Source organism: Mus musculus, chromosome 9 (genome assembly GCF_000001635.26).
Source record: "Mus musculus strain C57BL/6J chromosome 9, GRCm38.p6 C57BL/6J".
NCBI classification, from domain to species: domain Eukaryota; kingdom Metazoa; phylum Chordata; class Mammalia; order Rodentia; family Muridae; genus Mus; species Mus musculus.
In genome coordinates, this window is record NC_000075.6 from 3,357,868 (window position 1) to 3,384,240 (window position 26,373).

General features: G+C 37.9%; 1 protein-coding gene across 7 annotated transcripts in view; it reads left to right on the top strand.

The window, feature by feature from the left end:
- Alkbh8 (alkB homolog 8, tRNA methyltransferase) overlaps positions 1-26,373 on the top strand; it is a 55,924-nt gene that overhangs the window by 22,637 nt on the left and 6,914 nt on the right. For all 7 annotated transcript variants that reach the window (NM_026303.1, XM_006509879.4, XM_006509880.4 and 4 more), the window contains 4 exons: positions 1,617-1,723; positions 9,997-10,148; positions 11,791-12,047; positions 24,827-24,976. In NM_026303.1, coding sequence (NP_080579.1) covers positions 1,617-1,723; positions 9,997-10,148; positions 11,791-12,047; positions 24,827-24,976 — 666 coding nt within the window. The remainder of the gene's footprint in view (positions 1-1,616; positions 1,724-9,996; positions 10,149-11,790; positions 12,048-24,826; positions 24,977-26,373) is intronic.

The window sequence follows — 26,373 nt, forward strand, 5'->3', positions numbered from 1 at the left end:
TGGAATTTCATTTACTTCACAGCTGATCATCTCTAATGAAAATAATTTTGTTCACTATTTTGTCCTCTTATGAGGACCTTAGCTTAACTTCACAAAATTGGAAACTGTATATTTGTTTAAAGTAAGCCATGTGGGTTTTCTCCTTTCTCTCAATAATTTCTTATAAATACTTTCATACAAAAGATTTGAAAGAATTTTAAATATCCCTAAACCTGCTCCATAGCTCCTGCAGTTAACATTTATTATATTAGCTTTACTCAGATATCACTCTTTCTCCATCAGTTTGTTAGTGTGTTTTATATTTACACATTCCAAGCCAATCACAAATAAGCACACTTCATCTATACAAACCAAATTTATGTATTGTTTATAAATAGAGTGATTTTAGAATATAGCTATATGAAATTATTTGTGGATATTTGGGGAAAAATGTTTGTATAAAATTTACTCAGTTATCTTACTTTGCTATATTTATATTGAAACAAAGTAGAAACAAGTATGTACTTGTCCAATTCATTATTATTTAGAGATAGTTTTTATGCATATCATCTAGTATTTTGTACAGTATTATTATTCAGAATAACAGTGATAGTCACTGACATTTGTTGTATTTTTTTTCAGCTACTGTGCCAATTCTCTTTATCCTACTTATATTTTCTGATCACATTTTAATTTTAATAGGTGATTTGTTCACATAAAGTTTTTGTTTTCAGTTCTATGCTACACTGTTTAAATTCTGTTTCTTTGGCTACTGCTATCCATAGTCTGAAGTGCCTTCTCGGCCATTGTATTTTTGTAGGGCCATTTAGAATATTTGAATGTAACTTAGAAAAAGTTGTTCTGGTTTTTTTGCTCATTTGTTAGTATCTAATTCCAGTGTGTTGTATCTGTGTACCACATAGGCTCTGAATCTAATAATTATTTGTCCCTTAAATTATTGTTTATTAACAGTCTATGGATAATAAAAATATGCTCCTTTTTCATATTTGCCATGTGCCAACCACCATGGTTTATAATATTTATTTATTATTTAATTCATGCAGCAATCATGTAAGGATTAAGGAAAATAGATGCAGAGAGGCTCACTGACTATTACAAATGGCTCCTAAACTGAAGAGCCAGACAAGGAATGTTTCAGCAGTATGACACTGCTTTAGCGTTTCTGATGCTCTGATCCTAATACTCATAGTTTCCTGGGGGTCATTCTTAGAAATGTGAATTTCGTATTTGCCTAGTATCAATCTTAATACAAAAGCATGCTACCCCAGTAGCTCACCTATCTTTATTGTATTGTGTTAGAGTAAGTTGTAGCTTTATTATCTCTTTTTAAAAGATTTATTTATTTATTATATGTAAGTACACTGTAGCTGTCTTCAGACACTCCAGAAGAGGGCGTCAGATCTTGTTTAGGATGGTTGTGGGATTTGAACTCAGGACCTTCGGAAGAGCAGTTGGTGTTCTTACCCGCTGAGCCATCTCACCAGCCCCCACTTTATTATCTCTTAATGTAGAACTAAAGTCAACATAAATGAATTATTCTTAATCCCTGTAGTGTATGAAAGTAGACTCATAACCTTTCTTGGTGATAACCTTTCCATTTTTGTCTTTGCTCCAAGATTGTTATGGATTTCAAGCATCCAGAGGGTGTCACAGTACAAGTTATGTTACCTCGTCGGAGTTTGCTGGTGATGACAGGAGAATCTAGATACCTTTGGACTCATGGGTGTGTATTAAGATGAATTTGGTGACTTTCTGCCTAGTGAAACTTCTCATTCTTCTTTGTTTACTATCTGAGCTGCTGAAGCCATGTCCTGTGCTATACATCAAATCATTTGGGTACAGCCTCCTAAGATATATGCAAGGTTTTTTCTTTTTCTTTTTTAATACACTACCTTTATATTTTGAAAAGACTTCAATTTTAACGAAATCTTGTAAATATAATAGGGCACACTCCCTTCGCTTTTCACCTATAATTCTCAGTTGTGAACACTTTGTGTATTTTCTTTTTCTCACATATTATCATTGCTTTTACTTGATCATCTGAGAATAACTTATCATGATTCTTCATTTTGGTGAAAATGTATGTTTACTTTTTTTTTTTTAGGAAGGAACAGTATACTGCTAGAATGTATGTGTCTGAGAGAAAGCATATGTGTATATGTGTCTAAAAATAATTAAAATATTGCTGAATTTTATATGTATTCTTTTTTGCTTATAAATTTTAGCTGACATATTTTAAAATATTCAAGAAAATGATTATGTTATTATATTGGTAGCTTGTCTTACATTTTATTTATTTATTTATTTAAAATAGATTCTTCTCTTATACAGTAATCCTATCCTCGGTTTTCACTCTGTCCACTCCTCCCAGCTCTCTTCCATCTCCACTTTCGCCCCAGATCCTCTTCCCTTCTGTTTCCTCTTTAGAATAGAGCAAACCTCTAAGACACTATGGTCAAATAGGAAAAAACAATATACAGTAAGATAGAGCAAAAAAAACCCACCCTAATATTGGTGTTGTACAATGCAAACCTATAGCAGGAAAAGAGTCTCAAGATCAAGCAAAAGAGTCAGAGATATACTCACTTCCACTGTTAGGAGTCCCATAAAAACACCAAACTTAAACCTACAACAGAGGATCTGGTTCAGACCTGTGCTTGCCATTTCAGTGTCTGTAAGCCCATATGAGCCTGTCAATATCTAGTGCATTGGGTTCCCAAGGATAGAGCTGCATAATGAGGACACAGGGGGTACACAGGCATAGTCAGACAATGTATACTTTATTCAAAGTTTCAACATCTTTTATACAGAAAACATTATAAAGATTTCCCACAGTTTTCCATTCCTACCAGGTGCTGTTTACCTAGTAATAGCTTATCATGGTTCAAAGTGACCTATATCTCCTTGCAGACTGAAAAATCTGTCAGCAGTCTCACTCTTTGGTGTGATGTCTAGTTAAACTATAAGCAAAGTTACTTTCACATGAGAAAATGAACATGAAAGCCCTTTTCTCAGGTTTGCAACGTACTTGGTAGAACGCCAGGATTCTGTGTTTGAGAAACTATGCTTCTTCAGTCTCAGTCTGCTGAGAATGACAAAGACTCTAGGTTGCCTCAAAACTACCAGTCTGGGAGCAGTCTCCTTATGCTATGTCTCTACATGAGCCCTATGTAGTTGATTTAGTGGCCATATTGGGCCATATTCTGATGTCCTCCGTCCACTCTGACTCCAACAATCTTTCCTCCCTTCTTCCTCTTCCTTGGGATTCTGGAAACTGAAAGGGGAGGAACCTGATGGAGACCTTCGGTTCAGACTCTGTTGCCTGATTGTGGGTCTCTCTCTGCTCTTTCTTGAGGAAGTCTCTCTGATGACAAATGAATAAGGAAACTATCTATGAATACAGATATATAGTATCATTAAGAAAGATTGTGGGCTTTTTGTTTTTTGTTTGGTTGGTTTTTGCAAGTTGTATTTTGTTCTACCCAGATCTTTGAGCTATGCAGACTCTGGTTCCTAGCTATGTAGGCAATGTAGGGCATGGGCTCACTCTTGGGCCTCAAGTTAAACCAAACATTGGTTGGCTACTCCTACAAGTTTTGTGCTATCTTACAAGCAGGATCGATTGTAGTAGGTCAGGGGTTTTGTGGCTGGGCTGGTGTACAAGTTGCTCTTCCCATAGCCTGCAGATTACCTCCTAGTAGCAAAGAGAATAGAATGTAGGAATGAAGACTCCATGCAGACACCAGTTTATCCTCTCTACATTTGATGAGCTGTGTGAATTTTGTCCTCAGTAATGGAGCCCCAATTTCCATGGAACCACCTTAGCCAGCAACACAACCAAATGCAACCCAGTCACACCAGTGGAAGCTTTGGCTGGCTACAAAAGAGAGCCAGTTCAGACTCTGTATCCTCCATCCACTGTACTAGGTTTCCACTCCATCACACAAAAAAACCTCTAAATTTGAGTTGTCTCTTTTTGTTGTGGTAAATCTCCAACCCAAATATGCCCCTGCAACGAAAACACAACTCAACTAATATGAATACATGCTGTGCGCCTAGATTGGGCAGATCTACTGCTACACTACCATCTTCCACATCTATGAGGCCCCTTATAACTTGCAGGTTCTCCAAGCCATGTGCTTTTGCTCTGCTTTTCTTATTCTTATTCTTCTTCCTCCTCTGTGTCCTCTCCCTCTTCCATTTTCTCCTTCTTCTCTCCCTCCACCTTCTGTTCCACCTTCCCTTTATCTCCCCAAACCTGAGTGCTGACTCACAACCCCTCACAGGAGAATGAAATTAATATCAAATGTAACTAGCCGTGGGGCTATCCACAGCAGTCTCTCCCTGCAGTCCCTTCCTCCTTCCCTTCCCACCCACCCCAATTGATCACTTTCACCTTCCTTGTTGTGTGTTGTTTCCCCACCTCCACCATCACCACCACCACCAATTCCCTCTCCAATGAATTTTATTATAGTTGCTCTTCCCAGAGAGATCTATACTTTCTCCATAGAGCTCTCCTTTTTACTTGACCTCTCTGGGTCTGTGGACTGTAGATTAACTAACATTTACTTAACAGTTAATATCCATTTATGATGGGTAGATACTATATTTGTCTGAGTCCATGCTGTCTCACTCAGGATGACTTTTTCTAATTCCATCCTTTTGCCTGAAAATTTTATTATTTCATTTTTTTTTAACTGCTCAGTAATACTACATTGTATAAATGTACATGTTCTTTATCCATTTTTTTGGTAGAGGTTCATACAGATTGTTCTAAATTTCTGGATATTATGACAAAAGTTGCAATGAACATAATTGAGCAGTGGTCCTGGTGGTAGCATGAAATGTTTTTTTGGGTATATAGCCAAGCGTGATATAGCTGGCTGAGTCTTGAGGTAGATTGACTTCCAGTTCTCTGAGGAACTGCAATTCTGATTTCCATTGTGACTATAAAAATCTGCATGGTCAACAGCAATGGAGAAGTGCTCTCCTTGTACCACATCCTTACCAGCATTAGCTGTCATTTGATATTTATTGATCTTAGCCATAATGACAGGTGTAAGATAAAATGTTAAAGTCACTTTGATTTCTGTTTTACTAATGGATTGAATGTTTCTTTAAGTGTTTTTCAGCCATTTGAGATTCCTCTGTTGAGAATTCTTTGTTTAGATCTGTACACCATTTTTAAATTGTATTATTTGGGGAGTTTTTTGTTTCTTTGTTTAGCTTTTGTTTTGTTTGTGTTTTTTTTACATCTAATCTCTTATGTTTTAAATATTAACCTCTATCTTATATGAAGTTGGTAAATATCTGTTTCCATTCTGTAGGCCGTTGCTTTGTCTGAATGACACTGTTGTTAGCCTTACAGAAGCTTTTGATTTCATGAGGGTCTACTCATTAATTATTGATCTTATTGCTTGCACTATTGGTATTCTGTTAAGAAAGTTATGTCTTGGGCGGGCTGGTGAAATGGCTCAGTGGGTAAGAGCGCTGACTGATCTTCTGATGGTCCTGAATTCAAATCCCAGCAACCACATGGTGGCTCACAACCATCTGTAATGGGATCTGATACCCTCTTCTGGTGTGTCTGAAGTCAGCTAGAGTGTACTTATTTATAGTAATAAATACATCTTTTTAAAAAAAGAAAAGAAAGAAAGTTGTGTCCTGTGCCAAGGTATTAAAGTCTATTCCTTGCTCTATCTTCTAACCAGTTCAGTATGTTGGTTTTATTTTGAGGTCTTTGATTCACTTGGTTTTGAATTTTGAGCAGAGTGATAAATATGAATGTATTTTTATTCTTCTAAATGCAGATATACAGTTTGAATATCACCATTTGTTGAAAATGCTTTCTTTTGTTCCAGTGTACATTTTTTGGGTTTTTATAGAACGATAACCACAGGTATATGAATTTTTGTATAGATATTCAATTCAACACCATCGATCAACATAATCTCTTAGTATTCCAATACCATGTTGGTTTTACTGCTAAACCTCTGTAGAACAACTTGTAATCAGGGATATCTCCAGTAGTTCTTTTCTAGTTCAGGATTGTTTTAACTATCCTGGGATTTTTTTTTTCCTTATAAAATTAGTTATGGTCTTTTAAATGTATGTAAAGAATTATATTGGAATTTTGATGGAGATTGCATTGAATTTGTAGATTGCTTTTGGTTGGATGGCTACTTTTAATGTTAATGTTACTGATCGATGAGCATGGGAAATCTTTCCATCTTCTTGTACCTTCTTCAAGTTTTTTTGGAAGTACTTGAAGTTTTTAATCATACAAATCTTTCACTTGCTCGGTTAGGGTTACCCCCAAGATACTTTATATTGTTTGTGGCTATTGTGAAAAGAGTGTTCTTTCCCTGATTTCTTTCTCAGTCCACTTGTGATTTGTATATAGGAGGGCTAGTGATTTTATATATATAAAGTAAAGTTAAACTACAATCCACAGACCCAAAGAGTTCAAGTAAAGAGGAGGGCTCTATGGAGAAAGTATGGATCTCTCTGGGAAGAGTAACTATAATAAAATTCATTGGAGAGGGAATTGGTGGTGGTGGTGGTGGGGTAAACAACACACAACAACAACAAGGAAGGCAGAAGTGATCAATTGGGGTGGGTGGGAAGGGAAGGAGGATGGGACTGCAGGGAGAGACTGCTGTGGATAGCCCCAGGGCTAATTATATTTGATGTATATCTCCTGTGAGGGGTTGTGAACGAAGTATATATATATATATATATATATATATATATATATATATATATATATATATATATATATATATATATATATATATATATATATATATATATGTGTGTGTGTGTGTGTGTGTGTGTGTGTGTGTGTGTGTCACCCTGTAGATGAGGCTGGCTTCAAACTCAGAAATCCGCCTGCCTCTGCCTCCAGAGTGCTGGGATTAAAGGCGTGCACCACTATGCCTGGCTTCTTTCTTTATTCTTATTATTCTTTGGTTTGGTCATTTCATAATAACATAGATTTCCTTGATATTTTGTGTCAGGAACTTTTAAAAATTGAACATTTATTATTAAAATGTATGTATTTCTTCTATCGGATCTTCAGTGTCTGAGTTTGTCTCTTTTATCTCATGTATTCTGTTGGTGAAGTTTCCTGTTCTCATTTCTAAATTTTTCATTTCCAGAATTCTGTCAGTTTGTGATTTCTTTTTTGCTTCTATTTCCATTACCAGGTCTTGAATAGTATTGTTTCCTTCAACTGTTTATATTTTTCTTGGCTTTTAAAAGGGATTTATTCATTTCCTCTAATTGTTTGTGTTTTCCTCACTTTCTTTGAAAAATTTATTCATTTCTGCTTTAAAGACCTCTTTCATCTTTATGTATTTATTTTTAAGGTCTTTTGCTTTTGCTTTGGCTATGTTGGAATATCTAAAACCTACTGTGGTGGGATAACGGGGCTCTGTTGGAGACATATTGCCCTGGCTGTTACTAATTGTGTTCTTAATCTGGTGGCATCTGGGTTTGGTGTGTTGTAGGGGCAATGTTTTATTTTTTGGTTTTTGTTTCCTCTCTGAATTTTTAAAGAATCTTTTGACTGATTTGTCTTTTTTTTTTTTTTCTGGTTTTCTAAGCTGGTATGTTCATGGGGAATGTTTGCAGTAGTCTACAAGTCAGTTTCAGCATTAGGAGTGACCCTGAGTTTTGGGTCTTGGGGAACACAGAAAGTAGAGAAGGTCTATTGGCATTCTTCCTTGTCATCTGGCAGGCATAGCCTGTGGGAGAGCAGTGTGTGTCTTCCTGAGTTGGGGTTAAAGCACAGTGTTGAGGTGGGTATAGGAGCCCAAGAGGGAATGTGCTTTGAGTTCCAGGGATGCGAGGACAGGAGGAAAGGGAGGTTGTAGCTTATATTCTGTTGTTGCTCTAGAGTTGACCCTGAGAATTTGATTGGAGAAGCAGAGTACGGAAGGTTGTCAGGCACCATAATGGGGACAAGCTAATAACTAGCAGGTGATCATCCTGAGGTGGCCTGCCTCGGATTATTATATAATCTGCTACAGGTGAGCCCCTCATTAAGCAAGGCTGTGAGGGACCCATTTTAAGAAAGATTCCTGCTGCTAATATGCTTTTCCTGTTATTACTAAACATATATATCACTAAGCAGGAGCACACCCTTTTGGAGCAAATCTCTGCAGATTCATGAAGATGTACTATCTTGTAGTGATGCTATATAGACAAATAGATGACTTAAGTCTTAATGATGATCCTATAAGAATACCTAAAATTATATCTGTGATTATTAAGCTCTTTTATTAATGGGACTGCTATTAGGTCCTTTTCTGATAGTCAAAGCTGCAATGAGAAGTCTCCCAAGTATCACCAGTTAATTGCTCTTAGATGGTAACCAGACTTTCTCCTACCCAGAACATATTCCAAGAGGTTGTAAAACAATTAACCAAAGGACATTAAAAGGGAACTAAAGATTTATTATATTTATTATATATTATATTTATTATATATTATATTTATTATATATTTATTATAGGTGTTAGGATAAAATATCGACTGGGTTTATCTATACAAAACTTCACTAATAACTTGGTTAGGGTTTTAAACCTTCAATGACCCTGTGGAGCTGAGAGTGATAATGGATGTTTAACAAGATAATTACTCCTAATGGATATGCGTGTAAACATTCCCTGTTGTAAATGTCTATTTCAATTTATGATTTGATTTTTTTGTGTGTGTGAACTTGTGATGAACTTTGTAACATGTGATCATGTATTCTCTCCTCCTCCCCTCCCTTCCCCTCCACTCCCCCTCTGTCTGTCAGTCTCTCTCTCTCTCTCTCTCTCTCTCTCTCTCTCTCTCTCATCCAGGCTCTTTGTTGCCACTCATTCTTAAACTTTTTAAGAATAATGGCACTTAAAGTATTCTATTCTATTTCTTTTTTGGTTTGGTTTTTTTGAGACAGAGTTTCTCTGTATAGCCCAGGCTTTCCTGGAACTCACTTTGTAGACCAGGCTGGCCTCGGACTCAGAAATCCTCCTGCCTCTGCCTCCCAAGTGCTGGGATTAAAGGTGTGTGCCACCACTGCCCGGCTTCTATTCTATTTCAATCTATAGCATCTCCTGAGATGATTTTTGGTTGGGTTTTCCAGCAAAGTACCTTGGCAGGTCAGGACCAAAGTATGCTTCAAAAATCACACCATGCAACACTTTTCACATTAAGGATTTATTGGTTGTGGGAGCAAGGGAAGCGAAAGTCTGTCTCAGAGTTGGGACATAAGAGAAACAGAGACAGAAAGAGAAAAAGAGCATGCCATGATGGTAGGGACCTTTTAAAGGGTGCACATGCCACACAGGCAGCTGGTGATGAAATAGCTGCTGGTGCTGAGTCCCTGAAAGTGGGCTGGGATTAACAATTTGTTCACTTTTTTTTAATTGAAAATTTTCATGCCAGTAGTGATTTCTGAAAGTTTGTATTGTAAGTCACTCCTGTTTAATGCTGGTATAGGATTGTATATTCTTTATAATATTTTTAGGAGAAAGAAAAATAAATCTCAACATTATTTTTGAAGGTTGCTGTTGGCATTACTGATTGATTGTGTATGTGTAAGTGTGTGAGTGTGTGTGCATGTGCTAGTGTGTGCACAAGTGTGCACACTTTAGAAAGAGATGAAGGGAAAGGTGGGAGGTACTCAAAAATGGTGAAGAGGTTGATATAAAAAGAAAAACAAACAGGATACCAACAATTGAAATGTTAATTAAGATCTTGTGAAAGGGAGAAAACATTGAAGTAAGCATGAAAGCATAGGAAATAAACTTGGTAAAAACCTTTTGATTTTTATTTTGGAGAAAACAGAAAAAGGGTTCCAACCTGCTATATGTAAATTCTTTCCCAAGTACATTGTAGTTTGTAGAGTGTTAGAGATGTTAAAAGATATATTAATTCCAACATTTGTTATGTTTCTTAAGATATTGTTTTCACTATAATGTCAAATAAGTTATTTACTGTTTTCAGAATTACACCTCGAAAATTTGATACCGTCCAAGCGTCTGAGCAATTTAAAGGGGGAATAATCACCAGTGACATTGGAGACTTGACTTTAAGCAAGAGGGGAATGCGCACATCCTTTACGTTTAGAAAAGTGAGGCGAATGCCCTGCAATTGTAGTAAGTCTCTAATTTCATCTGTGCTGCAACAGAATAAATCTCGTAAGAAAATGCTTTAAGACTACCAGTGCTTAGGGCTTTTTCCTAACTTTCCCAGTGACATCTCTTATACTCTGTTCTGGATTAGCTTTCCCTGCAGTTCTCTGAGCTTTCTTCATTGATGTTTATATTCTTTGAAAGCAGAGGCTATATTTTATCATTAAATATGGGAAATAGCTTTCGCATTATTGAATGCCAAGAAAATGCTTCATTTTTTAAAGTGACAGATTAGAAAGTGTTGTGCTATTCTGATTTGTTTACTTAAGTATGTTGATTCCTAGATGTATTTCTTGGACTCAACAGAAATTCTTTTTATTTTATAAATGATAATTTGTAATGATAAATATCAGAGAATGCTTTTCATATCACAAGTATTTCAATTTGGGGTAACCTGCAGTAGTAGCCTGCAGTAGTAGCTATTATCTGTAGTAGTAGTAGAGCTGTAATCCTAAAAACATTTTAAATTAAAAATCTTTTATCTCAGGGCTAGAAGATGGTTTACCTGTAGCTTCTTTCCACTACCCAAATTATTGGACTGTCTGTTCAGGTCCAAAAGATCTGATACATTCTGGCCTCTACAGGTACCCGTACTCTGTTTGGCATGTACAATCAGAAACATATACACATAAATAAAAATACAAATAAATCTAAAAGAACAAAGCCTCTTACATCAGAAGATAGTAATCCTGTTTAATAAAACCTTAAAATTGCTGAATTTGTGAGGCAAAAATGAGTGTTTACTTATTTTGCTAATGGTGTCAATAAGTTTATATAATGTGATATTTTAAAATGTTTAGTACTGGGTGAGTTTCCCACTTCTGGCAGCTTTAAACGGAGTAGAAAAGTGAAGCAAAGCTCCCCTTCTAGAGCTTTAAAGCTTTAAGCTACTTAAAGATGTGGTTGGAGAGACAAGCTAGGTTTCTTATACAAATGTTTCTTTGTTGGGGATGGTTATTAATTAAAAATCAAATGCTAAAGCCTTTGTTTGGTCTTTCTATTCAGTTTACAGATGTTTCCCTTTTTGTTTCCCCTCCTCTTGCTTTTGTGACAATTTCATACTAATTTTGGTCTTTGTTACTCACCGTTAGTCCTCTCCAAGTGACTGCCTTCTTCCCAAAAAACTTCCCACCCCTTAATTGTTTTGTTTCTTTTTTTGTTTGTTTGTTTGTTTTATAATTCATTGAGTTTAGTTAGAATTATTTGTTTGAGTGTGGGTATAGAATTATTTTCTGGAGCATGGACTACTTATCATTGGCAGCATTACCAAAGAAAATGACACTCCTTCCCCCAGTAACCATCAACTACACTTAGACCCTGTACCATACATGGATTTTTATCTGATACCCTAATATTTTGCATAAAAGGTAAAAGTTTGTTACTTTACTTATTTAATGAATTAATTTGTTTATGATTGATTTGTTAACTAGGTTTATTGATTGATTGAGATAGGGGTTTCACTCTGTAAGCCTAGGCCACATGGAAATCAATATATAATACAGAGTGCCCTCAAATTCTTATTAGTCTTGCTGCTCAAACTCTCAAATGGTAGGGTTGTAGGTATGAGCTACCACACCTGGATACAGAACTTTTTCTTTTCATATAGGTTACTCCTCAGTCTGCGACAGACAAAGGAAGGCCACACCTCCATCCCTTACAGAGAGCAGTAAAGAAGCATTGGAGTTAGAGCAAAAGCATGTCCATCAAGTGTACAATGAGATTGCAAGTCACTTCAGCAGCACAAGACATAGCCCATGGCCACGCATAGTAGAGTTCCTGAAAGCTTTGCCAAGTGGTTCCATAGTGGCAGATATCGGATGTGGAAATGGAAAATACCTTGGCATCAACAAGGACTTATATATGGCAAGTAATTGTGCTACTTCTTCTTTTTTTAAATTTAAAAACAAATGGGGAGGATATTGTTCATACATGAGTGCTGTAATTTAACATTATTTCATTCCTCCCTCCCTCTCCCTATTCCAATTTCTCATATGTTTCTTTCATTCTTTTTGAACTCCATGACCTCTTTTATTAAACTGTTACTGTTATATATAAATATTCATATATATATATATATATATATATATATGCATATATATATATGCATACACACACACACACACACGAAGCCTGCTGAGTCCATTTAGTGGTATTTATGTATATGTGTGTGTATATGTGTTTAGGGTTAATAACTTGAGACTGGATAACCTATTAGAGAGGCTTCTCCCTGAAGAAGATGCCCTCTTTCCCTCTCTCATTCGTCATTAACTGCCCACAATTCTTCATACAGGAGTGGGCCTTGTGAATTTCTGCCCATCTACATTAGCATGTCATCTGGTATTGTCATTTTTCAGGTCTTGATTAGGCAGTCATATTGAGATTCCATTGTATAGCTTTCCTGTCATATATAGAAGATGCTGTCTTATAGCAGATGTCTTGTTCCTCTGGTCCTTACAATGTTTCTACTCCTCTTCCAGTTTTTCTGCTTTATGCATCTGCTTTATCTTTATAAGGAAAAGTTCTCTATAAAATCTCTTCTAATCTATAGTTTATAATCATAAAATAGTTGATTCATGACCACACTAGAAAGTAAAGTCTAAGGACAAGAAAAATTGCAAAGAGTACAATGGTCATAAATACCTAGGGAAACAGAAAAAAGAATTGGAGAAGTCTTGGGGTGATACCTCAGTACATAAATTGCTTTCCACATAAACATGAGAAACAGAATTCAATCCCCAGACACTCACATCAAAAGCTGGGTACAGTGGCACAAGATTTTCTTCCCAGTACTGGGAAGCAGTGACAGGAGGGTCCTTAGGGCTCAATGACTAATCAGCATACCTGAGTCAGGCATCATTGAGAGATTTTTATCTCAAAAAACAAGATGGACAGCTCCTGAGGAATGACACTTGAAGCTGGTCTACGGCCTTCATAATTGTACGCACACATGTATAGTCACCAACATGCACGCATGTGCATACTTGTGCACACACACACATGCACACACATAAACACACATTTAAGAGATAAAAAAGAATGGGCATGTTTGCTAACTTTTAGTCTGTTGTAATAACTTTTTTTTCAGTGGCCTTAATAACAACAGTAATATACTATGACAAGGAAGCACAAAAATAGAAGCACTATAAACCCTGTGTCTTAGCTTGGGTTTTGTTGCTGTGAAGAGACAACATGACCAAGGCAACTCTCATCAAGGACAACATTTACTTGGGGCTGCCTTAAAATTTCAGAGGTTCAATCCATTGTCATCATGGCAGGAAACATGGCAGCATACAGGCAGACATGGTGCTGGAGAAGGAGCTGAGAGTTCTACATCTTGATCTGCAGGCAGCCAGGAAGAGATTTCTTCCTGCAGGCAGCCAGGAGGAGGCTCCCTTCCACACTGGTGAAAGCTTGAGCATAGGACCTCAAAGCCCACTCCAACAGTGACCCTTTTCTTCCAACAAGACCACACCTATTCCAACAAGGCCATGCCTCCTAACAGTTCCACTTCGCATGGGCCAAACATATTAAACCACCATATCCTAATTCCAAACGTAAGTGTAACTCTTGCAGCTCATCAAAAAAGCATTTTTTTGAGCAGATGAATACTATTATAGAAAGCCACAACTAGTCAAAATACAAAGAACAATTAGTTGCTGAATGCCAACTTCAGCATAGCCCCTATACCTAAATAACAGACTTGATCCTCAGTACTCATTCATTCATAGTCAGAAAAGGAAAGTATTCCCTCATAGATTTAAAATTTTATGAACTTAACCATTCTAGATCCAGAGGTAAAGCCATTTCCAATTCTGCAATTATCTGCTTTCATTTGTTATAATTTTGTTCTTTGAGCCACCCCTTTTTTTTAATTTTTCCTTTCTATGTGAAGAAAGTTCTATGTGTGGTAGGCTTATCCACATTATCTATGTTATCACTGCTCTGGATGACTAAAACTTTTATTTCTCAATATTAGGGATGAAGAGGGGAGGGAAAGGAAAGAGGGAAGGAAAAGAGGAAGAAAATGCATGAATGAATGAGTCAGTCTATATCCAAGTTATTGAAATATCTCAGATTACTTGGAATCTTGGCTTCATTCTCCACCTTTAACGCTGTGTACCAACACAAAGGAAATACTACCACTGCAATTAAGGGAACTTAGAGCTAACACTCAGTGGCAGAAGAAAAGAATAGTTTTCCATCAACAACAAAATGATACTCATGTATTGTTATGTATGTAGTTCAATTTCAGTTTGTGAATAACAGACTAATTTGCTCACAATGCATAGGTATTCCTTTTTTATTTATTTTTATTTATTTATTTACTTATTTTTGTTTTTTGAGACAGGGTTTCTCTGTGTAGCCCTGGCTGTCCTGGAACTCACTTTGTAGACCAGGCTGGCCTCGAACTCAGAAATCCACCTGCCTCTGCCTCCCGAGTGCTGGGATTAAAGGCATGCGCCACCACGCCCAGCTTTTTTATTTCTTTTTTATTTCATTGTTTTTCATTAGATATTTTCTTCATTTACATTTCAGTTGCTATCCTGAAAGTCCCCTATACCCTCCCACCCCTAATCCCCCGCCCTGCTCCCAACCCACAGACTCCCTCTTCCTGGCCCTGGCATTCCCCTGTACTGGGGCATAATGATCTTCACAAGACCAAGGACCTCTCCTCCCATTGATGGCCGACTAGGCCACCCTGCTACATCTGCAACTAGAGATACAGTTCTGGGGGGTACTGGTTAGTTAATGTTGTTTTTCCTCCTATAGGGTTGCAGAGCCCTTCAGCTCTTTGGGTATTTTCTCTAGGTCCTTCTTTAGGGGCCCGGTGTTCCATCCAATAAATGACTGTAAGCATCCACTTCTGTATTTGATAGGCACTGGCATAGCCACACAAGATATAGAGATATAATCGGGGTACTGTAGGCAAAATCTTGCTAGCATATGCAATAGTGTCTGGGTTAGGTGGTTGTATATGGGATGGATCCCTGTGTGGGGCAGTCTCTGAATAGTCCTTTCATCTGTCCCAGCTCTGAACTTTGTCTCTGTAACTCCTTCCATGGTTATTTTGTTCCCCATTCTAAGAAGGAATGAAGTATCCATACTTTGGCCTTCCTTCATCTTGAGTCTCCTGTGTTTTGCAAATTGTATCTTGAGTAGTCTAAGTTTCTGGGTTAATATCCACTCATCAGTGAGTGCATATCATGTGTATTCTTTTGTGATTGGGTTACCTTACTCAGGATGATATTCTCCAGATCCATCCATATGCCTAATAATTTCATAAATTCATTGTTTTTAATTGCTGAGTAGTACTCCATTGTATAAATATACCACATTTTCTGTGTCCATTCCCCTGTTGAGGGACATCTGGTTTCTTTCCAGATTCTGGCTATTATAAATAAGGCTGCTATGAACATAGTGGAGCATGTGTCCTTATTACAAGTTGGAACATCTGGGTTTATGCCCAGTAGAGGTATTGCTGGATCTTCCATTAGTATTATGTCCAATTTTCTGAGGAACCACCAGACTGATTTCCAGAGTGGTTGTACCAGCTTGCAATTCCATCAACAATGAAGGAGTGTTCCCCTTTCTCCACATCCTCACCAGCATCTGCTGTCACCTGAATTTTTGATCTCAGCCATTCTGATTGGTGTGAGGTAGTATCTCAGGGTTGTTTTGATTTGCATTTCCCTGATGATTAAGGATGTTGAACATTTTTTCAGGTGCTTCTCAGCCATTCGGTATTCCTCAGTTGAGAATTCTTTGTTTAGTTCTGTACCCCATTTTTTAATAGGGTTATTTGATTTTCTAGAGTCCATCTTCTTCAGTTCTTTATATATATTGGATATTAGCCTCCTATCTGATGTAGGATTGGTAAAGATCCTCTCCCAATCTGTTGGTGGCCTTTTTGTCTTATTGACAGTGTCTTTTGCCTTACAGAAGCTTTGCAGTTTTATGAGGTCCCATTTGTTGGTTCTCGATATTACAGCACAAGCCATTACTGCTCTGTTCAGGAATTTTTCCCCTGTGCCCATATCTTCAAGGTTTTCCCCCATTTTCTCTTCTATAAGTTTCAGTGTCTCTGGTTCTATGTGGAGTAACTTGATCCACTTAGACTTGGACTGTATACAAGGAGATAGGAATGGATCAATTTGCATTCTTCTACATGATAACAGCCAGTAGAGCCAGCACCATTTGTTGAAAATGTTGTCTTGTGCCCGGCAAATACAGAAGTGAATGCTCACAGTCATCAATAGGATGAAACACAGGGCCCTCATGGAGGAGCTAGAGAAAGTACCCAAGGAGCTGAAGGGATCTGCAACCCTATAGGTAGAACAACAATATGAACTAACCAGTACCCCTAGAGCTTGTGTATCTAGCTGCATATGTATCAGAAGATGGCCTAGTCAGCCATCATTGGGAAGAGAGGCCCCTTGGTCTTGCAAACTTTATATGCCCCAGTAACAGGTGAATGCCAGGGCCAAGAAGTAGGAGTGAATGTGTAGGGGAACAGTTCTAGGGGAGGGTATAGGGAACTTTTGGGATAGCATTTGAAATATAAATAAAGAAAATATCTAATAAAAAAATATTGAAAAAGAAAAAAGAAAATGCTGTCTTTTTTTCACTGGATGGTTTTAACTCCTTTGTCAAAGATCAAGTGACCATAGGTGTGTGGGTTCATTTCTGGGTCTTCAATTCTATTCCTTTGATCTTCCTGTCTGTCGCTATACCAGTACCATGCAGTTTTTATCACAATTGCTCTGTAGTACAGCTTGAGGTGATTCCCCCAGAATCTTCTTTTATTGTTGAGAATAGTTTTGGCTATCCTAGGTTTTTTGTTATTCCAGATGAATTTGCAAATTGCCTTTCTAACTCAGTGAAGAATTGAGTTGGAATTTTGATGGGGATTTCATTGAATCTGTAGATTGCTTTTGTCAGGATATCCATTTTTACTATATTAATCCTGCCAATCCATGAGCATGGGAGATCTTTCCATCTTCTGAGATATTCTTTGATTTCTTTCTTCAGAGACTTGCATATAGATATTTCACTTCCTTCTTTCACACTAAGGTATTTTCTATTATTTGTGTCTATTGTGTAGGGTGTTGTTTCCCTAATTTCTTTCTCAGCCTGTTTATCCATTGTGTAGAGAAAGCCCACTGATTTGTTTGAGTTAATTTTATATCTAGCCACTTCACTGAAGCTGTTAACAGGTTTAGGAATTCTCTGATGGAATTTTTAGGGTCACTTGTATATACTATCATATCATCTGCAAATAGTGGTATTTTGACTTCTTCCTTTCGAATTTGTATCCCCTTGACCTCCTTTTGTTGTCTAATTGCTCTGGCTAGACTTCTAGTACTATATTGAATAGGTAGGGAGAAAGTGGGCAGCCTTTTAGTGGAATTCTTTCCAGCTTCTCTTCATTTACTTTGATGTTGGCTACTGGTTTGCTGTATATTGCTTTTATTATGTTTAGGTATAGGCCTTGAATTCCTGATCTTTCCAAGTTTTTTATCATGGAGGGGTGTTGGACTTTGTCAGATGCTTTCTCAGCATCTAACAAGATGATCATGTGGTTTTTGTCTTTGAGTTTGTTTATATAGTGGATTCCGTTGATGGATTTCCGTATATTAAACCATCCCTGAATCGCTGGAATGATGGACTATTGTTTTGATGTGTTCTTGGATTCGGTTTGCGAGGACTTTATTGAGTATTTTTGCATCGATATTCATTAGGGAAATTGGTCAGAAGTTCTCTTTCTTTGTTGGATCTTTGTGTGGTTTAGGTATCAGAGTAATTGTGGCTTCATAGAATTAATTGAGTAGTGTTCCTTCTGTTTCTATTTTGTGGAATAGTTTGAGGAGAGTTGGAATTAGGTCTTTTTTGAAGGTCTGATAGAATTCTGCACTAAACCCATCCAGTCCTGGGCTTCTTTTGGTTGGGAGGGGATATGGGGCTGTATAGATCGTTAATCTGATCCTGATTTAATTTTAGTACCTGGAATCTGTCTAGAAATCCATTTCTTGCAGGTTTCCAGTTTTGTTGAGTATAGCAAAATCATTTCTGATTTTGTTAGTTAGGATGTTGTCCCTGTGCCCTCTAGTGAGTCTGGCTAAGGGTTTATTGTTGGGGCCGGCTTGAGGCTCTCATGTAAGATTTCGAGCCTGGGAGGCAGCCTGGATCTGAAAGAAAAGGAAACTAGGCAGAGAGAGAGAGAGAGAGAGAGAGAGAGAGAGAGAGAGAGAGAGAGAGAGAGAGAGAGAGATATGGAACCAATACAGTATTCTGATCAAGGCTCAAATTTTTAATGGGGGACAAGCTTTATAAAGGAGGGGGGAAGCCCATTCCTGCCAAATCATACTCGGAGCCCAGCTGCAGGTGACCAAGTGTAGGATCAGATGTAGACTGTGGAACAGCTAGGCAGACTCCCAGCAGGTAGCAGCAGCAGCAGTTGCTGAACAATAGAGTGATCCAGGGAGGCAGGCTCCACCCTAGGTGATCTCCTTAGTAGCAACAAAGTCAAGGTCTGGCTCAGCCTGCTTCAGGCTTGTTAGAGGCTACAGTTTATCTTTCTTGTTGATTTTCTCAAAGAACCAACTCCTGGTTTGGTTAATTCTTTGAATAGTTCTTTTTGTTTCCACTTGGTTGATTTCACCCTTGAGTTTGATTATTTCCTGCCTTCTACTCTTCAGTGAATTTGCTTCCTTTAGTTCTAGAGCTTTTAGGTGTACTGTCAAGCTGCTAGTGTGTGCTCTCTCTAGTTTCTTTTTGGAGGCACTCAGAGCTATGAGTTTTCCTCTTAGGAATGCTTTCATTGTTTCCCATAAGTTGGGGTATGTTTTGGCATCATTTTCATTAAACTCTAAAAAGTCTTTAATTTCTTTATTTCTTCCTTGACCAAGTTATCCACGTGAATGTTGGCTTTGTTTTATTTATGTTGTTATTGAAGATCAGCCTTAGTGCATGGTGATCTGATAGGAATCATGGGGCAATTTCAATATTTTTGTATCTGTTGAGGCCTGTTTTGTGACCAATTATATGGTCAGTTTTGGAGAAGGTACCATGAGGTGCTGAGAAGGTATATCCTTTTGTTTTAGGATAAAATGTTCTGTAGATATCTGTTAAATCCATTTGTTTCATAACTTCTATAAGTTTCTCTTTGTTTTTATTTAGTTTCTGTTTCCAGGATCTGTTCATTGATGAGAGTGGGGTGTTGAAGTCTCCCACTATTATTGTGTGAGGTGCAATGTGTGCTTTGAGCTTTACTAAAGTTTCTTTAATGAATGTGGCTGCCCTTGCATTTGAAACATAGATATTCAGAATTGAGAGTTCATCTTGGAAGATTTTACCTTTGATGAGTGTGAAGTGGCCCTTCAAAGTTATTTTTTAAAATAACTTTGGAAGTTGATTTTATTCGATATTAGAATGGCACTCCACCTCGTTTCTTCAGACCGTTTGCTTTGAAAATCGTTTTCCAGCCTTTCACTCTGAGGTAGTGTCTGTTTTTTTCCTCTGAGATGGGTTTCCTGTAAGCAGCAAAATGTTGGGTTCTGTTTGTGTAGCCAGTCTGTTAGTCTATGTTTTTTTTTATTGGGGAATTGAGTCCATTGATATTAAGAGATATTAAGGTAAAGTAATTGTTGCTTCCTGTTATTTTGTTGTTAGATTTGGGATTCTGTTCTTGTGGCTGTCTTCTTTTAGGTTTGTTGAAGGATTACTTTCTTGCTTTTTCTAGGGCATATTCTGTCCTTGTATTGGTGTTTTTCCATTATTATCCTTTGAAGGGCTGAATTTGTGGAAAGATATTTTGTGAATTTGGTTTTGTCATGGGATACTTTGGTTTCTCCATCTATGGTAATTGAGAGGTTTGCATAGTAGCCTGGGCTGGAATTTGTGTTCTCTTAGTGTCTGTATAACATCTGTCCAGGATCTTCTAGCTTTCATAGTGTCTGGTGAGAAGTGTGGAGTAATTCTAATAGGCCTGCCTTTATATGTTACTTGACCTTTTTCCCTTACTGCTTTTAATATTCTGTGTTTATTTAGTGCATTTTTTGTTCTGATTATTATGTGTCAGGAGGAATTTTTTTTCTGGTCCAGTCTATTTGGAGTTCTGTAGGCTTCTTGTATGTTCATGGGCATCTCTCTCTTGGTATGGGAAGTTTTCTTCTATAATTTTGTTGAATATATTTGCTGGCCCTTTAAGTTGAAAATCTTCATTCTCATCTACTCCTATTATCCGTAGGTTTGGTCTTCTCATTGTGTCCTGGATTTCCTGGATGTTTTGAGTTAGGATCTTTTTGCATTTTGCATTTTCTTTAATTGTTGTAATCATGTTCTCAATGGAATCTTCTGCATCTGAGATTCTCTCTTCCATCTCTTGTATTCTGTTGCTGATGCTCGCATCTATGGGTCCTGATTTCTTCCCTATGGTTTCTATCTCCAGAGTTGTCTCCCTTTAGTTTTTCTTTATTGTTTCTACTTCCATTTTTAGATCCTGGATGGTTGTGTTCAATTCCATCACCTGTTTGGTAGTGTTTTCATGTAAGGGATTTTTGTGTTTCCTCTTTAACGGCTTCTGGCTGTTAACCTGTGTTTTCCTGTATTTCCTTCTTAAAGTCCTCCATCATCATCATGAGAAGTGACTTTAGATCCTGTCTTGCTTTTCTGGTGTGATGGTGTATCCAGGACTTGCTATGGTGGGAGAGTTTGGTTCTTATGATGCCAAGTAACCTTGGTTTATGTTGCTTCTGTTCTTACGCTTGCCTCCCGCCATCTGATTATCTCAAGTGCTTGCTGCCCTCAATATATCTGATTGGAGCCTGTCCTTCCTATAATCCCAGTTGATTCAGGACTCCTCAGAGTCCAGCTTTCTCTGTGCTCCTTTGATTGTGGGCTCCTGTGAACCTGAGATTCTGGGTGTGTCAGAGTTCTTGGCAGTCAAGCTCCTCTGAGACCCTGAAATACTGGTGTGACCCAGTTCCTGTTATCCTGGGATCCTGTTGTCCTAAGATCCTGGGCATGTTACAGTGCCTGGAAATGGTGTCTTCTTTGAGGACAGTGGAGCTGTCTTGTCTGTTTGAAACCAAGGTAAACCAGAACTGATCAAAAGGGACCTGAGCTGAGCCTCTGGTCAGGAAGGGCTCCGGTGTCCTTGTTTCTGCTGTCACAGGCCCGTCACAATTGGATTGGAACTGATGTTGTGTTCTGCTCACCAGTGATCCTAAGACCGTGTGGAGAGTCCTCTAGGGACAGTCGGGATGTCCGCCGACTCTGTGCCCAAGGTAACCTGGTGCTGGTGCTGACTGGGCGGGATTTATTCCATTGGTCAGGCCAGTTTTCTGCTTCCCTAATGCTGTCTCAGGTCCTGCGAGATTGAATTGGAACATATGTTGTGTTCTGCTCACCAATGATCCTAAGATCGCGTGGAGAGTCCTCTAGGGACAGTGGGGGTGTCCGCCAACTCTGTGCCCAAGGTGACCCAACTGGAAGGGACTTGTGCCCCTGGTCAGGCCGGTTTTCTGCTCCCCTAATCGATATTTTGATTTATTTAAAACAGTTTGGGAGTTCTCTGCAGTCCACTCTGCATACTGAAGGGTGTGCTTACCTTCTTTTTTTTATTTTTTCCTTTCTTACTTGCCAAGGTAACAATCAATTACTTTCGTGCTTTAAAAATTATGCATTTGATAGTTTAGCAGTAGAAAATGGAACTTTATTTTAATGATTTTTTTTTTTTATGTTTTACTTATACTTCCAGAGTCATGTATTTATAGTTTTGGTTTGTTTAGTTATTTCTTTGAAATTTTTAAAAATCATGAAGTTACAGTTGTGGAGATGGTACAGTGCATCATACAAGTGCTTATGTACAAGGAAAAGGACCTAAGTTGAAATCCTCAGAACCCATATAAAACCCAGATAGCAGGTAATAGGTGTCTGTAATCCACACTCTCTTCCAATGAGATGGGCAGTGGTGACAGGAGAATTCTTAGAAAGTGGTGGGCCAATTAGCCCGGTGTAAATAGCAGGAAGCAAGAGACTCTGAATTAAGCAAGTTGGAATGAAAAGACTAACACCTGGGGTTGTCCTCTGATGTCCACACATGTGCTTTGGCACACATCTTCTTGACAACATAAACACATCACATGTACACACATAACACATACACAAACGGAGGAGATTAAAGAAAGTATTTTTAAACCTAACATGAATGTTTATGTCCTTGATATCCATCCAACAGAATGAAATATGTAGCTTTGAAAGTGTCCTTGGGTTCATGGTTTTCTTATAAATAGGCCATCTTTCTGCTCTGTTGTAGACATTATGCAGAATTATGAAGAACTTCAAAAATGTGATACTATTCTTGGTGTTTATAAAAGAAAGATAAAACAAAAAACAACAAACAACACAAAAACGTGATTTGAACTATGATGTATGGAAGACTCCCACACTTTGGCCACTATCAGTAGTATTTGTGTGATACAATGCCTATTCTTTCTTGTTGATGAGAAGGAATGCTATGTCCAAACTGTCAAAAGCATCTTGTGAGAGGAGAGAGGCATTTCCTCTGATTTTACATGAATGCTGTTCTGATTTTCTTTGTGATTCTTAGCAACTTTCCTCTGAACAACTTGAGACCTACCTTTAAAGTTTTGTTTTTCAGTCAGATTGGATTTCTTCCTGTTAGCTTTTAGTAAGATTTAGCTTTCAGTCACAACTAGGCATACTTATGGCTTATTATTTTTGAACTGATTTCAAATGTAGGAAAATATAGCCAACATCAAACTTAGTGTATATTACTTGACTGGAGTTTTGACTCAGAATTTGGGCTTAATTGGCTGAGTTGTATAGAATATAAATGGAAAAAAAAAAATGAATGTGATCAGCCAATCATGGATCTTGAATAAAGAGGAGAGTTAGGAATGATTCTGGTCCTGTTATTAATAGCCCATTGGGACACCGCATATGGAATTATATCAAGGAAAGATTGCTAGTTGGGAACTTTTATCCAACTTCAAAAATTAAAGCAGCTCTAAGGGTTAAAGAATTGTTTTGGTAAGAAAATCTGAATTCTTTATTTTTAGCAGAACTGCAAGAGCCGTAAGAGCCAGTGTTTATTATAATGAAAAATAAATGAGTAAATATGAGTTCAGACTGGCCACCATTGTTGGATTAAATCTGCCACTTTAATTACACATTCTTACAGAAAGAAAAGCATTGCTCAGTATTGGATTTGGTTAGGAAAAATGTCTAGAATAATTATTAAATGGTGGGTTACCACTTCTTGGGTCTCTTTTATATCGTCGTTAGTTTACATGTACACATAACAGTTATATGTGTATAGCTGTGCATGTACATATACGTAGGTATGCATAGTGCATAAATATTTGGTTGTTTGTATATATGTTACTAAATAGGAGAGCTTATACAAAAACAACAGAGGTATACTGAAAATGAAGCCCTTGAAAATTTTAGACAGAATCGAGATCATTATGGGGCTGCCTCATTAGGCCTTACCTGCTTGGGGAAGTGGAAATGTTTGCTCTGCTTGCTGCCTTCAGTGGTACCATTCCCTTAGGATGCATCTCCTATAAGAAAGGTATAAACAAATATAGTGTTTACAAATTGTTAGTTCAGTACTTTGTTGTTTGTAAGGCTAGGCTGTGGGATCCAGAATCAAGGAGGGGAAGAGGAAAGTGGAGTCACCTGGGAAACAAACTCCAGAAACCAATATCAAGGTGCAGATCTACTGTGCAATGCAGATCTGTATTGCACAGCAGCAAGCCTTTTTATACAGCCTTGGACTAATGGGAAGTCAACATGAGCTCTGGAGTAGGCAACGATCCCTCTGGTATTATGGAGAAGTTCCAGGCTGCCAGTACCCGAGGGTTCCTCCTTAAAGACAGGGAAAGCAGCCACCACCCTGTTTTGGAGCCATTCTGAGATTTCACTGATTTTTCTAGGATCCTCTGTTTGGTGTCATGTGGTATGCCAGCGGATGTAGACACTTGTACTATTAGAGTGTTATAGAAGCCTCCCTCTTCATCAACTGAGCCCTACCCAGGAGCCACAACACCCAGATCAGGTGTTTAACAGAAAATAGGAGCTGGGCGTGGTGGCGCACGCCTTTAATCCCAGCACTTGGGAGGCAGAGGCAGGTGGATCTCTGAGTTCGAGGCCAGCCTGGTCTACAAAGTGAGTTCCAGGACAGCCAGGGCTATACAGAGAAACCGTGTCTTGAAAAACCAAGAAAAAAAAAAAAAAAGAAAATAGGTTTAATAGTTTTAAAAACTGAAATAATCTTTACCAATAATAAAAAAAAAAAATACAACCAAAGCACACCACCAACAAAAATAAACAGGGTTTCACTGTTTAATACTGGCTGGCCTTGCCTGCCACTGCTTCCAACATGCTAGGATGAACTATTTGTGCTACTGTATATGACCTCCACTTTTGGGGGTGGAATGGAATGGTAATTGATTTTTCTGACTATAGTCATGACTTTGTACTGACTGTTATGACTGGTAATGTCGCCTTATGAATATGAGCCATATGTGATTAGTCTAAAGTATGAAATAAACTTCTTGTGATATATAAATGAAATGTTATTTATTTATGTATTTATTTATTTATCTTAATCACAGATTGGGTGTGATCGTAGCCAGAACCTTGTGGACATTTGTAGAGAGAGGCAGTTCCAGGCCTTAGTCTGCGATGCGCTGGCTGTTCCTGTCAGAAGTGGGTCTTGTGATGCTTGCATCTCTATTGCCGTCATTCACCACTTTGCAACTGCAGTGAGTGTTGCTTTTCTTTCTGTAAGGGTTTGTAACTAAAATGGCAGGAAAAGTATGGGTGTGTGTGGGTCAAAATAAGCCTTTCCTTTCTTTTTTTTAATGATTTATTTATTTATTTTATGTATGTGATTACACTGTAGCTGTACAGATGGTTGTGAGCCTTCATGTGGTTGTTGGGAATTGAATTTTTAGGACCTCTGCTCTCTCTGGTCGTACCCACTCTATCAGTCCCTGCTTGCTCCAGCCTAAAGAGCTCACTCCAGTCAACCCTGCTTGCTCCAGTCAACTCAGCTTGCTCAGTCCCTGCTTGCTCCAACCCAAAGATTTATTTATTGTTATAAGTAAGTACACTATAGGTGACATCATATGCACCAGAAGAGGGCATCAGCCACCATGTGGTTGCTGGGATTTGAACTCAAGACCTTCAGAAGAGCAGTCAGTGTTCTTACCCGCTGAGCCATCTATCTTGCCAGCACAAGCCTTTCCTTTCTTCAATTTCTTTTCTTTCTTTTATTTTTTTCTAGTTTTTTCATGGTTTCCACATGAAGTATCCTCCAAAAATAAAAAAATTAAAAAGGCTTTTATGTACTGAAGGCTTGGCCCCAAGCTTGTTTTTCTGTTAGAAAGTGATTGGGTAATGAGGGTACTAATTCCATCAGTGGGTCAATTCACTGACTATTTTATGTTGTATGCACTATTAAGAGGTGGGGCCTGATTTAAAGAAAAGAGTTCACCAGTACAGTGGCTTTGAATGACATATCTTGCCCTGGTTTCCTCTCTTTTCTTCTGCTATGTGCTGCAATCAGATAAGCAGCTCTGCCAGGATGTTCCCTTCTGTGATGTTCTGCCTAATAGTCCTAGGAACAAGAAACTAAAAGGATATGGACTGAAATCTGAAGTCTGTGAACCAAAATAAATCTACATTTGTAATGTTTTTCTTGGACATTTTACCACAGTGACAAAAAATCAGTAATAATTCTTTTTGATTGCTTGCTGTATAGTTTTAATGCAGTTTTCCCTCCTCCTTTAGCTTTCTGGATAGTCTTTGGTTACTTTTAATATTTACCATAGGTGACCAATATCTACCTATGACATTAGTCTACTTTGTGCTTTTATACTTGGCTCTTCTAGCAAGATAAGACATCAGAACAGCATTTAGCTCCTCTGTCTTTCATGGTAGCATTACTATATATTGTTTTTGTTGTTTTAGGCTCTTGGTATTTATTTATACTGTTGAATATTTACTCTGGGCTGGTGAGATGGCTCAGCGGTTAAGAGCACCAACTACTCTTCCGAAGGTCCTGAGTTCAAATCCCAGCAACCACATGGTGGCTCACAACCATCCATAACAAGATCTAACTCCTTCTTCCAGAGTGTCTAAAGATAGCTACAGGGTA